Source organism: Engraulis encrasicolus, chromosome 24 (assembly GCF_034702125.1).
Source record: "Engraulis encrasicolus isolate BLACKSEA-1 chromosome 24, IST_EnEncr_1.0, whole genome shotgun sequence".
Classification (NCBI taxonomy): domain Eukaryota; kingdom Metazoa; phylum Chordata; class Actinopteri; order Clupeiformes; family Engraulidae; genus Engraulis; species Engraulis encrasicolus.
The window spans coordinates 43222412-43236642 of NC_085880.1; the positions used below are offsets into that span (position 1 = coordinate 43222412).

General features: G+C 43.0%; 1 protein-coding gene and 1 long non-coding RNA gene across 3 annotated transcripts in view; both read right to left on the reverse strand.

The window, feature by feature from the left end:
- The window catches only part of LOC134441509 (uncharacterized), a 258170-nt gene that overhangs the window by 113244 nt on the left and 130695 nt on the right, over positions 1 to 14231 (reverse strand). The gene's annotated exons all lie outside the window — the stretch shown is intronic.
- mcph1 (microcephalin 1) overlaps positions 4577 to 14231 on the reverse strand; it is a 63593-nt gene continuing 53938 nt past the window's right edge. For both annotated transcript variants that reach the window (XM_063191054.1, XM_063191052.1), the window contains 2 exons: positions 5780 to 6017; positions 4577 to 4793 (listed from right to left, as the gene is read on the reverse strand). In XM_063191054.1, the coding sequence (XP_063047124.1) occupies positions 4729 to 4793; positions 5780 to 6017 (303 nt within the window). In that variant the 3' untranslated portion in view covers positions 4577 to 4728. The remainder of the gene's footprint in view (positions 4794 to 5779; positions 6018 to 14231) is intronic.

The window sequence follows — 14231 nt, forward strand, 5'->3', positions numbered from 1 at the left end:
TAGCTTTATAGAAAAGCACCAGTCTACTCACATACTTCTTTCAGTTGCTTTGTCCATACTTTTTGATGGCCGTGCTTTTAACATTACAATTTCAGAAACTGCAAAAGTTTCAACTACAGAGGCTGATGAAATACGCAATAAAATAAGGGCAAGGATAGTGAAGCTCTCCTGAGATTATTTTTATTATGCGATGAGATAAAGGTCGTCATTACGGCCCGGTCACCTCTTCACAGTGGTGGTACTTACATACCGGTAGTCATTACTATGCTGATAACCGAGCTGTCATCTGCAGAATATGCTGATGATAACTGTGCTGTCGTCTGCAGAATAACAGACTCTCCTGAAACATGTCTTTCATGATTCATGAAGTCCATTAGAAAGACCAACACAGCGTTCCAAATTATTATGAAAATTACATTTTTCAGTGATTTCCCTAAATTATATCAGCATAATTTTCAAAGGTTTTTGAACAAACCCTCCAATGGGTGTCTACACTTTGATTAGTCACACATTTAGAATGCACTTTGGTCTATTCCCTACGCATTCTATTCAGAGATCAATGACACAAACCAGCTATTCTACTAGCCACTATTCTACTAAATTTGATTTGTTTTAATCATGACTCTGTACATCTAACCTCAGAAGATGAGGGGCTTAAAGCAAGAAGATGAGTGCATGGGTTTCTACATGGAAATAAAACAAACACATAGAAACTGAGTAACTGAGCTTTTTCTTGAACTTAAATAAAAAAAATTGATACACAAAGGGCAAAGTGCAGAATATACGCTATTCTGATGTCATACCATAGAATAACGCTCCTTGCCAAATTGGCTAGTGACACTGAAATTGTTACCAGCCACAGCCAAGTTTTACCAGCATTTGGCCGGTCGGCAGGTGCCAGTGTCAAGCCCTGGTTGGTTGACATGCACTGATCTAACCCCTTTTAAAAGCAGGGATTTTGGAGGAATAGATAGCATGCCCACATGATGTGGTGGTGATGTACTCTTCCACACAAAACTGCATATGTGACCAGATTTCAATCCCAGAAACATCTCAGAGCGAAACCGAGGAAATCCCCAATAATGTGGCCTGCCTTTTTTCTGTGTCTGGTCACGTATATGTACTGTACTGTGCAATGCCAAGTACTCACACTTCTTTCATGATTTCAGAACACTCAAACCAATGTCCGAAAGTCTCTTTTTTTTTTTTGAAAGTTTTTTTTTTGTGGTCTTTTTCAAGTCTTTTTGGACAGTATGAGAGGTGGACAGGAAGCGAATGGGGAGAGAGACGGGGAGGGGTTGGCAAATGACCCGGGCCAGGAATCGAACCCGGGTCGGCCGCATGGCAGACGAGTGCCCTACTGGTTGGCAACGGCATGGCCAATGTCCGAAAGTTTCAATGGCTTGATACTTTGACGTTGCTGGATTCAGTTTATTTATTTATTTTATCTTTAGGGGCTTTTTTCCTTTATTAGATAGGAAGGCATGAGATAACAACAGGAAACGAGTGGGAGAGAGAGATGAGAGAGGATCAGGAAATGAGCTTGAGCCGGAATCAAACCCGGGTCCCCGGCGTGACAGTGCAGTGCCCAACCATCTGAGCCACAGCAGGGCCTACTGGCAGGACCGTAACCAGACATTTTCAAATGCCGAGGTCAAATACTGCGCGCAGTACTGCATACTGAACTGTGCTGCAAACACTTCAGTCAAACTCTTCAGTTTGTTTTCATTAATCACTGCCTTGAGGATAAATGGGGTGGCGTATATGAACTGAATTCATCATTGTTGATCATATACTGTATATAGGTTTTCATCAATAGATACATTTTGAATTACTGAAAAAAATACAGAGGACATGACCTCTGTGTCCTCAATGGTAGTTACAGCCATGCCTACTGGATTCTGATTTTAGAGAGTTCCGTTTTGTGATGGTACTCCTCCCGGATGAGGACAAGTACTGCACGATCTGACTTTTAATTGAACTAATCTAGTTGTCCTGGAAAGCCCCTGGATTCTCTTTAGACAGTGCTTGGCAGACAGACCTGATCCAATTTATGTGCCCCCCGTGATTAAGGATGCAGTAGATGATGACCCTGAACCAAGCTATTGCCCCAGCTCCGTGACACGTAAAGCCGATTGGCTCTCATGTCAACAGTAGAAAGTACGGTAGTTAAAAAGCTGCCCCTGCTGACAAAAGAAACTTTCGAGGTTTGCTGGCCCTCGCACATCTTTGTTAAATAGTGCAAAATAGGCAATCAGAGGACTTTCTGGAGAGATTTATGTTAACATGGACACTAAAGCAGAATTCCTGTTTGGTTAGTTTACATTAAACATACTCCATATAGAGCTGGGATGTCAAACTCAGGCCCGGGGGCCAAATCTGGCCCGCGATATCATTTCAAATGTTGTATAACAGTTGGCCCACATGCACCATTAGATATAGGTATAGAAAATATAATTTGAACTCAAACTTTTGTGCATCACAAGATGAGTGGACAGTTTTTCAAATTCCTCCCAGTAAAGGGGGCGAAACTTCCGTCTGTATTATGGTTACCGACTGCCAATGAAAAAAATGCGGGACACTTGCATTTCTTAGATGTAATTTTCAGCATTTTAGCGTCCCGTGCCCCGTTTCAGCTCGATACGAAACCCGTACTTTTATATATAAACTCTGAATAAACAATTCTGTGGCTTGTGGGGGGCCAGAGCCTTGCTGTCCAAGGGCCACATCTGGCCCCAGGGCTGCCATTTGAATAGCCCTGCTGTACGTGGTTTGACCTTTGGTGCCTGGAGCGACATATACGCTGCATTCAGGCTCTTGACATGAGTTTAAAATTTTAAATGTGGAAATGGTATAGCTGGATGAACACAATCCTAATACAAAATGAGAGTACTAGCTTTTAAATGCAACTATTGTCATGTTTTTATGGGCTTTAGAGGCTGAGATATTTAGAAATTAATAGGTAGAGGGCACCTTTTCCAAAAAAGGGCTTAGTCATTCAGCAGGCATTTTTTTGTAGGTGCCTTAGGCTAAAATGGGTTGAATAGATCTGATAACCGATTCATCATTCGGATATGATAGTGGAGATCAAAGGAATTGTATTGGGTCATTTCACAGCCTTCAGTTCTATTGTCCCAGGTGAAAAACCCATATACTTAAAGTGTACTTTTTTTTTACCTTACTTAGTACAAAGTGTACTATTTTCGGCGATTTAAAGTGCGCTTCATTGCACTATTAGTGCGCTGAAGCACTACTAAAGCAGTACTTCAGCACACTTGCAGCACACTGAGGATGCTAAATTGGCACCGCTTTTGGACAACTTTAAGTGCACTCCAAGCATACTTTTGAAAGTATGCTCCAAACACGCTTTTCATGCATTCGTATGGCATTAATAGTGTGCTTGAGTACACTTCTATAACATTTTATTGTTACTAGAAGTACAATAAAAGTATATTAACTTCATGCTTCTTTGGACTACATTGCAACATTTTAAGTCTGTATATATATTATATATTAAGTATTGTAAATATATAACAGGTATGCTTGAAGTATATTTACAGTACACTCCCAAGTACATGAAATAATATAAATGTAATAATACAATCCATGCTGGTCCTCAGAGCTTGTACATTACACACAGCCACATGTCACAGTAGTGATACAGTATGCATGCCTAGCACGACTGACATTTACAGTCATTGCATTGTTACAGAGATTTCAGATACACATTTCACTTTATTTCATACTTGTTCCACCTTCCTGCAATTGATCATTTGAGTTGATCACTAATGGTGACCCTTGAATCTATGTTTGAACAACTAGTTCCAACTTACCTCTCACCATAATGTCATGGGAAGTGTGAGCCTATATATACCAGAACATATACGTGACCATCATAATGACGGTGGGAACATGGTCATTTTTTGTGTACCACTTTAAAATTTTAAAACTCCTACAATAAACGCAGAATATAACTATGAGTAATATTTTCATGCAAACCAAAGATATTCCTTAGAGGTCAATGGCTTTCTGTTTGAGAAATTGAGCTCCTGATGGTACATGCATGATGATGCATGATGGGTAAATGCACTTTGTGTAAGCACACTTTGAATATATTTGGATGAAGCACAATCATGGTGCACTTAGAAAAAGTATACTTCCAATATGTTAAAGTGATTTACTTTAAAGCGCACTATAGAAAATCACACTTCGAAGTCACTTGGGTGAAGTATAATCAAAGTGCACTTAAAAAAAGTGCAATTGCAATATGTTATTAAAAAATACACTTTTAGTAAGTTCACTATTAGAACACTATTAGTATATTCCTCTAAATACACTTTAGCCAAACATCTTCTAAGTGCACTTTATGTATGGTTCGCAAAGTGTACTTTCTTTGAGAGCAACTTAATTACATCTAATTTTAAGTACACTTTAAATAAGCATATTGTAAACATACTTTTTCTTAGCACAAAAAGTGTGAGTGCGCTTTTAACATGCTAAGTACACTTCAGTTGTGCTTTTATTGTACTAAATTGAACCACTTTTTCACCTGGGGTGTCAGCTAATACATGTGTCAGTATTAATGAAAGTGTAAACTTTCTTTATTAAAAACAAAAACATTTACAGAAAAATGATTTCAAGACATGGCAGGTACATACGTAGAATTAATTGTCCATTCACAAAAGCATATTCAGTAGTTGCAGACATATATTCCCAAAGGACTGAGCTTCATGGGCACTGGTACTCCAAATTGTAATCTTCAAACGGAAGCCTCTTCAGATGTGTCACACAGTCTGAAAGAACAAAAGGAAGAACCCAAAAATTATTTCAACATTTCTTTCTTCTCAGCTTTGAAGCAATGTTAAAAAAAAACAAAAAAAAACACCACAAATTTCTCAGTTCATTTCACCATGTGACGCCATCAGCATTGTCAATTTTCTGCTTGGAGCAGGCGTCACTGTTAATTATTTAATCTCTTAGGGTGCTGGCCCAAATGTTCAATTCAGTATTTCAGAAGGAAATAGACATTTATTTCGGCGTGTGCCTTCTTCAGTGTGCTTCAGTGCCTCCTTTCTTGAAATACGCCATACATCGGAATTAAAATTGCCAACAAGTGAAATCCTGGAGGTTACTTGACATGGGGCCCATTCAAATTGCAGGTGGTAAGGAGTATGTGGTAACGCTATGATCTAAAGGCCAAATTCCTGTACATTAAGCCAGTGATTCCCAACCCTTTTGGTCTCATCAGGGTTCCCACTCCTTTTTCATGAACAAATTCAAGCACTATTCAAGCACTTTCAAGCACCAATTTTTCAGTTTTCAAGCACCTTTAAATAGGCCGCCTGCTAGTGGGAGGGGGGTGTGGAGGGTCCTCCCCCAGAAATGTTTGTGTTTTTAAGATGCAATTTCCTGCATTCTAATCAATTTTAGGGTGTCGAATGGCAAAACTCATGACGTCTCACTCCCTCAGATTTTTCATGTACCTAAACAATTTATTTCTAATATTTGGTTTATTGAATTTGACTTGACAAAAATTTCAAGCATTTTCAAGCACTTCACCGAAAATTCAAGCATTTTCACAACCTTGAAAACACTTAATTGAAATTCAAGCATTTTCAAGGAATTCAAACACCAGTGGGAACCCTGTCTCATGTACCCCCTGTAGCGTGCTTGTGTACCCCTAAGGTACACATACCCCTGGTTGAGAAACACTGCATTAAGCCAACAACTGCCCCAAAATGTACATATGTACTCACAAGAACTAAAAAAACACACTCACCCAGAATCCACTGCTCCGACAGGCTGCGCGCCCCCTCTGGCTTCCGGCCCCTGTACTCGCCGATGAAGATGCCCGCCTGCCTGACGGACTGGCACACGGCGCCCCCACACAGCGCGATCAGCTCCTGCAGGCTGGGCCGCGGCGGCTGCACCAGGGGAGACACGAACATGGGCGGCAGGCCCTGGAACAGATCCTGCTGATGCTCCCCCGCGGACAGGTGCTGCTGCAGCCGGCAGATCTGAGAGGAGAGGAGGGGAGGGGAGGGGAGGGGAGAGGAGAGGAGAGGAGAGGAGAGGAGAGGAGGGGAGATGGGGAGGGGAGGGGAGGGGAGGGGAGAGGAGAGGAGAGGAGAGGAGAGGAGAGGAGAGGAGAGGAGGGAAGGGGAGAGGAGAGGAGAGGAGGGGAGGGGAGAGGAGAGGAGAGGAGAGGAGAGGAGAGGAGGGGAGGGGAGGGGAGGGAAGGGGAGGGAGAGGAGAGGAGAGGAGAGGAGGGGAGGAGAGGGGAGGGGAGAGGAGAGGAGAGGAGAGGAGAGAGAGGAGGGGAGGGGAGAGGAGAGGAGAGGAGAGGAGGGGAGGGGAGGGGAGAGGAGAGGAGAGGAGAGGAGAGGAGAGGAGAGGAGAGATGAGGAGAGGAGGGGAGGGGAGGGGAGAAGAGAGGAGAGGAGAGGAGGAGGAGAGGAGGGGAGAGGAGAGGAGAGGAGAGGAGAGGAGAGGGGAGAGGGTAGGAGAGGAGGGGAGGGGAGAGGAGAGGAGAGGAGAGGAGAGGAGAGGGAGAAGGAGAGGAGAGGAGAGGAGAGGAGGGGAGGGGAGAGGAGAGGAGAGGAGAGGAGAGGAGAGGGGTAGAAGGGGGAAGTCAAGTCAAGTGAATGAAGTCAAGTCAGCTTTATTGTCAGTTTCTTCATATGCACAGGTCATCTGTGTATAGCCGGATCACACCGCACTCTCGATTAAAAGGTGCCAAACAAACAAAAACTGTAAAATTGAAAGAAAAATGTCTGCACACTTAAATCCCCTTTGTGTTCTTTTTAATAGGCCAAGCTTTCGGTCTACTGACCTTCCTCAGGGCTCAGTTGATATGCACAGGTCATAAAAGGAAATTGAAATTACATGTCTCTCTATACCATGTCAGGAAATTGACATACACACAGGATAGACATCAACAGACAGACATTAAAGTGCTAGTAACAGGACCAGTAATAGTATACAAAAGAAAGGACAGATAATGGAGGTCTGTCTTACAACGAGGGGGGAGGTACGAGAGTCTGTCTTATAACAAGGGGGTAACCAGAAATAGTGGAAGTCTGCCGTCTGCTTTACAACTAGGGAGGAAGACACAGATAATACAAAAGTCTGCCTCACAACAGCATATCTGAGAAGGGGGAAACCAGAGATAAGGGAAGTCAGCCGGCCTTAAAATACAAAGAGGAAAGGTTGACATCTGGACTCTGGGTCTCCAATGGGGCCATATGGAGAAAGCATTCTTTATTATTTTATATTATATATACAGATGAGATCACCTTCTCTGGTTAAAAAGTAAATGGCCTGGCACCACACAAAGGATTGTAATGGAGCTATTTTTAGCGTTGTATTTTAAAATCTTCTTTGAGGAGATCCCTTTCCTGTCTATTAGCACTGGCTCATCCTTTGGCCATATTAGGATGCAACTTCCATGAAACTTTCCCCGTGCATGTTAGGCCCATACTGAAAATGGCCACCTTTACAACAGAAATAAATGATAGAAGTCCGCAACACTGTTAATGCTCCCAGTGATTTCTCTACCTTCTTCACCTTTACAACAGAGCCCACCTTCACTAGGTCCCCTGAGAATATAACTTAATTGTAATACGTATAACGTAATATGTATAACGTAAATGTAATTTGTGAGATTGCTTTACAAAATATGTCATATTTCATGTGAAACTGCATTTAAGATTAAAATTATATCGGGGCTACCGGATAAGACGGCCTCAAGGGCCGTAAACGGTCCTCAAGACATCCGCTCTCCAACCTCTGTGCTACAAGAAAGTTGAGACAGGACAGAAGAGAGGATCTAACATTATTCATATCAAAACAAATAGAAAGGAGACCAAAAATGCTGATCTAAATACATAAATGGATGTTAAATGAGACCGGAGACTAGAAATCAGTAACACTGGCTGTGTACTTAATACCCTGGACATCCATGTGTATTGGAGTGTGCTGCAGTAATCCAATGCGACAAGGAGAGGGCAGAAAAGTGTGCAATACAACACCATGCAATTTGACAGAAAACGAGGCTTTTTCCAACCCACTTATTCAAACTACCTCATTTAATGTAGATAATTAGACTACTGTGGAGATGGATATATGCTGTATACATTTAAACAGGGCAACATTTATTGAAACAGTGAGTGACCGCAAATTGAAGTAAGCATTTTTTGTGATCCAACACATTTACTGAGGTGATTAAAATACGTAGAATATTGTAAACCCAACCCTGTAAACTTAGAGCTTCGATGTGACTGGGCTGTGGCCAATCAATAAAAGAATGCAATGGGATTGAAATGAAATCCTCTAGTTATATTAAACATACAAGTCTCGTCAATAAAAAGTGGGCCATCTAGGGAGTTTCTAAATAAGTGGAATGTCTAAGCTGATGATGATGATATTGTGTGTGTACTGCAATTCCCCAATAATGAAATCATGTTTCTGTGGTTCTATAAAACGGGCTGAACTAGGACGTAATAACAGTAGACCACAATGAAATGAATTGGACCAAATCCTCAACGTCTTCATTGACACGACCCATCGAACCAACTGACAAACCCCTTCAAGTTCCTGTGTGCTATTGAAACGCTAGTCAAACCAGGTGAATTAATCATCGCACATCAAAGTGAATGTATTAATTAACAACATCAATACGGCTGCTTTCATAACCATTCAACGGTGAGAGAGAGAGTCCAACCGAGGCGGAAACCTGGGGCATAACGATGGACCCTGCCAACGCGGGCCAGCAAAAGAACTTTTTTTAAACACTGCATAGAGTAACACATCAAAGGTTACACACAAAGGCATTTGTACGTGCCTCGCTGGAGTTCCTTGAACTAGGCTGTCAGTTCCTTTGGCTGTGAAAGCTTTGAATAGTAGTTAATGCCGTAAGCTCGCCCCTGTAGCAGCCCTATTATACGGCCTGTTGAGTAGCGCCGGTGTGAGCTGGGCTGGGGCTGGGACAACATTTTAGGCCGGGCATCTTCAGCCAAGACCAGTCCACAAGGCACTGAGAGAGACAATGAAGTCTGTGCCCCCCCCCAAAAAAATAGTCATCTAATATGAGCTCTATTTTGACCACAACAGACAAAATTGCTTAATTTATAGCTGACCATCAAGCACCATTAATGGAAGGTCCAGCCAGGCCAAAATCATCAACAGTCCATCGGGCAAGTGCCCCGTATGCCATATGTGACCAATCCAGCTGTGGGTGTGAGCTGGGTAGTGGGGGACTTCTGGAGGGATAAGGAGGGGATAGGCTCCCTTTCTTGCTGTGGGTCATTGACAGAGCTGAATAAGACAATCTGCTCTGTTTTTTTTCTTCATAAACCAGGCGCAAGAAAACCCGCAGGGAGGACCCATACCAGAAAGATCTCACCATCTTGTTTAGGAATCAGGTTCAGTGAAGGTTACAAAAGACATAATGCAGGATCGGAACGTATGATGTGAAATGCGAACAAATCATACAACTAGTTTACACATAGACTTCCGCGTAGGCAGGGTCACCTTTAATCTGCTTGTCAAATTCTCCCCACGTCAATATGGCAGAATGTTGACATTCAAGTGAAAATTCCCGGATGTCCGATTTAGTGAACCCAGGGAGCGTGGCCCAACTTAACCTTATTCTTTTTTTTTCTTATAGCAGGGCATCAAGCTAATAACAAATTTCACCACAGACCGAAGGAAAAAATAAACATTTCTGTGGTCGCAGCTGTACAACAATACTGGGCATTGCTTGTGTCTGGCAGAATGGTGTTTGACATTCCTCTTCCAAATCTCTTTTTATGAATTTGGAACACAAAACTGCAACCAAAGGAAGTTAAACGCGCATGAATGAGCCAAATTAATATTGTTCGTCCAGTGAAGTCGTGCTGTTGTGTAGCCAGTAGCCACCAGCCAGTGGAAATGTACGTGACCAATAAGTCATCTCAGTAAAAAAAAACACAAGAATTTGCATGTAAATAGTCAAAAAATAGGTCATGGTGTCATTTCCCCCTCATGGTGTGACTTCCTGCCCAGATGAAACATGCGGCATAAACACCATCACTTCCGAAAGAATCCAAAGTAGTGAGTGAGTCAGGGCACAGACAGCTGAGTCCGGAGCCTTGTTTTCTCTTTTGAAATTACTATCCTTCCTCCGGCGCTCATGCCTTTCTAGCACTGCATTTCCTCCCGACAACGTTACATCAATCCACTTCCGGATGAGCAGAGCTGCACCTCGTGTCCCAAGTTCCTTTGCACTGTGCACATGTAGGCCTATGGGGGACGTGCAGACACTCACATGCGTGTGTAGTCTAGTGCCCACTGCAGGTTGCCATAACTGAAGTTTTTACACTTACGGTAGGGACACATACACGCGAATTTGCAAACTTTGCCATTCAATCCTATGAGAGAGGCGATGGCAAGCCAAAGCAAGCGAACTGGAGCGAAGCGGAGCGAAATTATTAAAGAAAGTTTAATGTTATGCAAATGAGGAGCGAATTCGCCTGCCGTGGCCCAATCAAATCAACAACATAACTGTTCCATTCCATTTGATTCGCCACGACGACCTGATGACGGTTGGATTTCGCCTCTCTTCGCTTCGCCTCCTATGTGTCCCTACCGTTACAGTGGCGTTGTTAAATGTAGGCCCTACCATGGCTCTCTAAAAGAAGGGCACTGGCCTGCTATGTCGGCGACCAGGGTTTCGCTTCTGGCCCGGGTCATTTGCCGATCCCTCCCTCCCCGTCTCTCTCCTCAAAACCATTCCTGTCTCTCTCTCTCTCTACTGTCCTGTCACTGATAAAGTCTAAAAGACCAAAAGAAATCTTTAAAAAAAAAAAAAGGAAGGCTATTGTACAGCCTAACCAAGTTTACAGACTATGTTTGAGATGACAGGCCGTCCACAAAAGTTTGAAGACTACATAGGTTAGTGATTCTCAGCGGGAGCTCTACAGCCCCCAATAGGAATTAGGGAGTCCTAGGGGTCTGTTGCCGAGTTGCCATTGAGGGGCATTAGCCTTTTTTCTTTTTTTTAAATACTAAGGGAGGCGTTGGCAGACTTATGATGAGGTCAAATGGGCGTTGGGAGGCTTATGATGAGGTCAATGGGGACCACTGGACTAGATCTGAGTGGTGCTGCTGTAGAGGTTGTCTATAGTGCCAGATATAACAAAAATATGTGGCTGGTTGAGCCATAACCCAACTGTAGATTGGGCCACATTCAATAACATTCAATGACTGTAGCAGAGAGGGCGATGGGGATGGAGGCAGGAAAAAGAAAATAAATAGTAGCTAAAAAATGGGTATATCAAAGTCAAATCGTCAACATTTTGAAATAAACAGCTCGGGTTAGGGTTTGTGGCAAGTCAGTGCATGATGAAGAGGATGTAACCTTCAGTTTACCTGAATAGTTGATGCCTTTTGTTTGAAAAGAAAACTGTACCAGAGGGGCTGTTTACGCATGTTATTTAGGGATTGAGGCAGGACAAATCAACAAACAACAACACATTTGAAACAAAAGGCCAAGAAAACACTAAGCGCTTTGAAATGTTCAAACTCAGGTGCTCACGGAAGTGACAAACGCAGCCAATGAATCCCGAGGATGATGTGAACGCAAAAGAAATATCTCGGGGGATCGGGACAAACATCCTCTTAGCGGACTGATTTCCTGTCCTGAACACCTGCGTATTTCCCCCCCTGTTGTCCCTGTCGGGATGCTGTCGTCATCTATATTAAGCCGCTGTCATCTTTCATAAATATGATTGTGCTTTACAATAATGTATTGCGTCAAGCTCTACGTGACGGAAATTGGCCCCGACGGATGTCTATATGCTCGAGGGGAGATTAAGAGTTGCATGCAGAATTAAGAAGAAGAGGTCATCGTAATCTGGAGGGTTTTTTTTCAGACGGGCCACAAATACAGAGTACATTTCAAAAACGTACAAAATACTTCTTCTTAAAAGTATTTTTAAAAAATGTACAACCCAATAACTGACTAAATTTACATAGCCAGAGTAAGGAACAGACAAATTAGACCACATTTCCTCAATGTCAGCGATACAGCAAATACATTTGGTTATTTTTATGATCGTATATAAGTATTTAAAATGTGTCCTGATCTGTTAGTACGCACTATTCTGTATTTTCCCCCCGTTTTCTTTCTTTTTTTTAAGGTTCATGTTGGACCTTTCTAAACCGAAAGCTTTTTTGTTCTTTGTGTCAAAATTTGCTCTCAAACAGTGGTTTACACCTCTCAGACTACTTTAAGCCTGTGAACCCTCAGTGGGTGTCAGACAGTTTAACGGTTTTATTTGTCAACACAGATGAGGTTAACCAGATGCTAAATTATCTTCAAGAGACATCAGTTGGCAGCCAGAGAATGGGGTGTAACGTCTCAAGTAGAAATGTTCAGCCACTTCCATCCATAATGGACCTCTGAACGGGAGCCAAGGGACGAGACCAGTGTTGCCAGATGTGTTTGACCAAATCCCGCCCATTATGCTCCCAAAAACCGCCAAAATGCGCTAAATTCCGCCCAAATTCAACAAAATACATTGACTTCTATGGGCCTAAAACGGCTGAAAAAAACGCCTAATGGCCGATTTTTCCCGTTTTTACCCGCGGACGCTTGTCCCAAGTAGCCCAATCTGGCAACACTGGACAAGACGTGTAGCCATAAAACTAACAGCATGTCTCTATAGAATATTCTCAGCAGTATATTTATGGCCGTTTCCCCACACTGCTGAGGGCAAACCCTCAAGTCTGTGTTCTGCTCTCCAACATGAAAGTGGTTATGGCTGCAATACATCGGCAAGACAAATGAGGTGATGATATATGATGAGGAACTATGGGGGTGAGATTTGATTTATGGTTTTCGACATCTCACAAGCACATCTTATGTACTGTGTACAGCTGAAGAATTTAAAGACATAGGAATGTGATTTCTTGCCTTTTTACCCCCAAAAGAACTTTCCAAATAGGCCAGATGTTCCGTGTTTCATTAAAGTGAGATAAAACATATGTACACCATGTTCCTTAAAACTCATTGATTGAACTGTATTGTTTGTTTCATAGCTCATTGACATCCAGATTGCTTACTACAGCAAGCGGATAAACAGGTGGAACGCTCGGTGACATAACTCCACTTGTTTTTTACCATAGACCCCCTTTTCTCTGTCAATATGTCCCTTCTTTTTCCCGTTTTTTTGTGTCTTTTTCTTTTTTTTTCTTTTTGTTGTTGTCCCGTGGAGTCGGTGTGACAGGCAGTGAGACAGGATGTGGGGAACACAACCCTGACCTGGGACACATCCTCTCAAATCAAAGGTAGGAAAGACGAGAAAACAACCTCTAGTCTGGCGGCGACAGTTAGGAGCGCAGTGGAGCGGGGTCTGCTGACGAAAAACCACCGCAACTCATCACATTGCCAGCCCAGTGCATCGGCAGTGTCACGCCGCGCGTCACCGGTTCATTCCTCTGTCAGGAGCCCCTTGACCTCAGCTGCCCTGCGAATGATGGGTTGTCAAGATGGCTGGGACTGTGCAGGGGTTCCCAAACCTTATCACGACAAGGCCCCCCATTTACCGGTAGATTCCAACCAAGGTCCCCAATATACCGGTAGATTCCAACCAAAACCCCCATTCACCGGTAGATGCCAACCAAGGCCCCCCATTCACCGGTAGATTCCAACCAAGGCCCCCCATTCACCGGTAGATTCCAACCAAAACCCCCATTCACCGGTAGATTCCAACCAAGGCCCTCCTAAGTACATGGATCATGCCACACTATCTTTTTCTGTGCAACGCACCCCCTTTCACAACCAGTCTAGGTTTGTTAGAAATTGCCCCCAAATAACGATGATAGTAGTGATGTTCAGAGATAGATTAGGTAGATTGCAATGCAGTTCTTAACTAAAGGAACATTGTTTATCTCATTTTTGGTCTGTTTTGATGCACACTAATTATTACATTTATAAAATAATATTTTTTTGCAACTTTTTTCCTTCTATCGTGCTGCGGCCGCCCTGGCAGCCCCTCGCGGCCCCCGGCTCCCACTTTGAAAACCACTGCGCCGCTGGGACACCTCGCGAGGCACGCATTTACGATCAGGATGCATGGCATGCAAGAGACACAACAATCAACAACCAACAAACACAATCAACAACTTCTTTCCCCAAAGGAAAAATAAAAACAAACAGAGAAGCACAAGTTGATGACAGACAACTATGT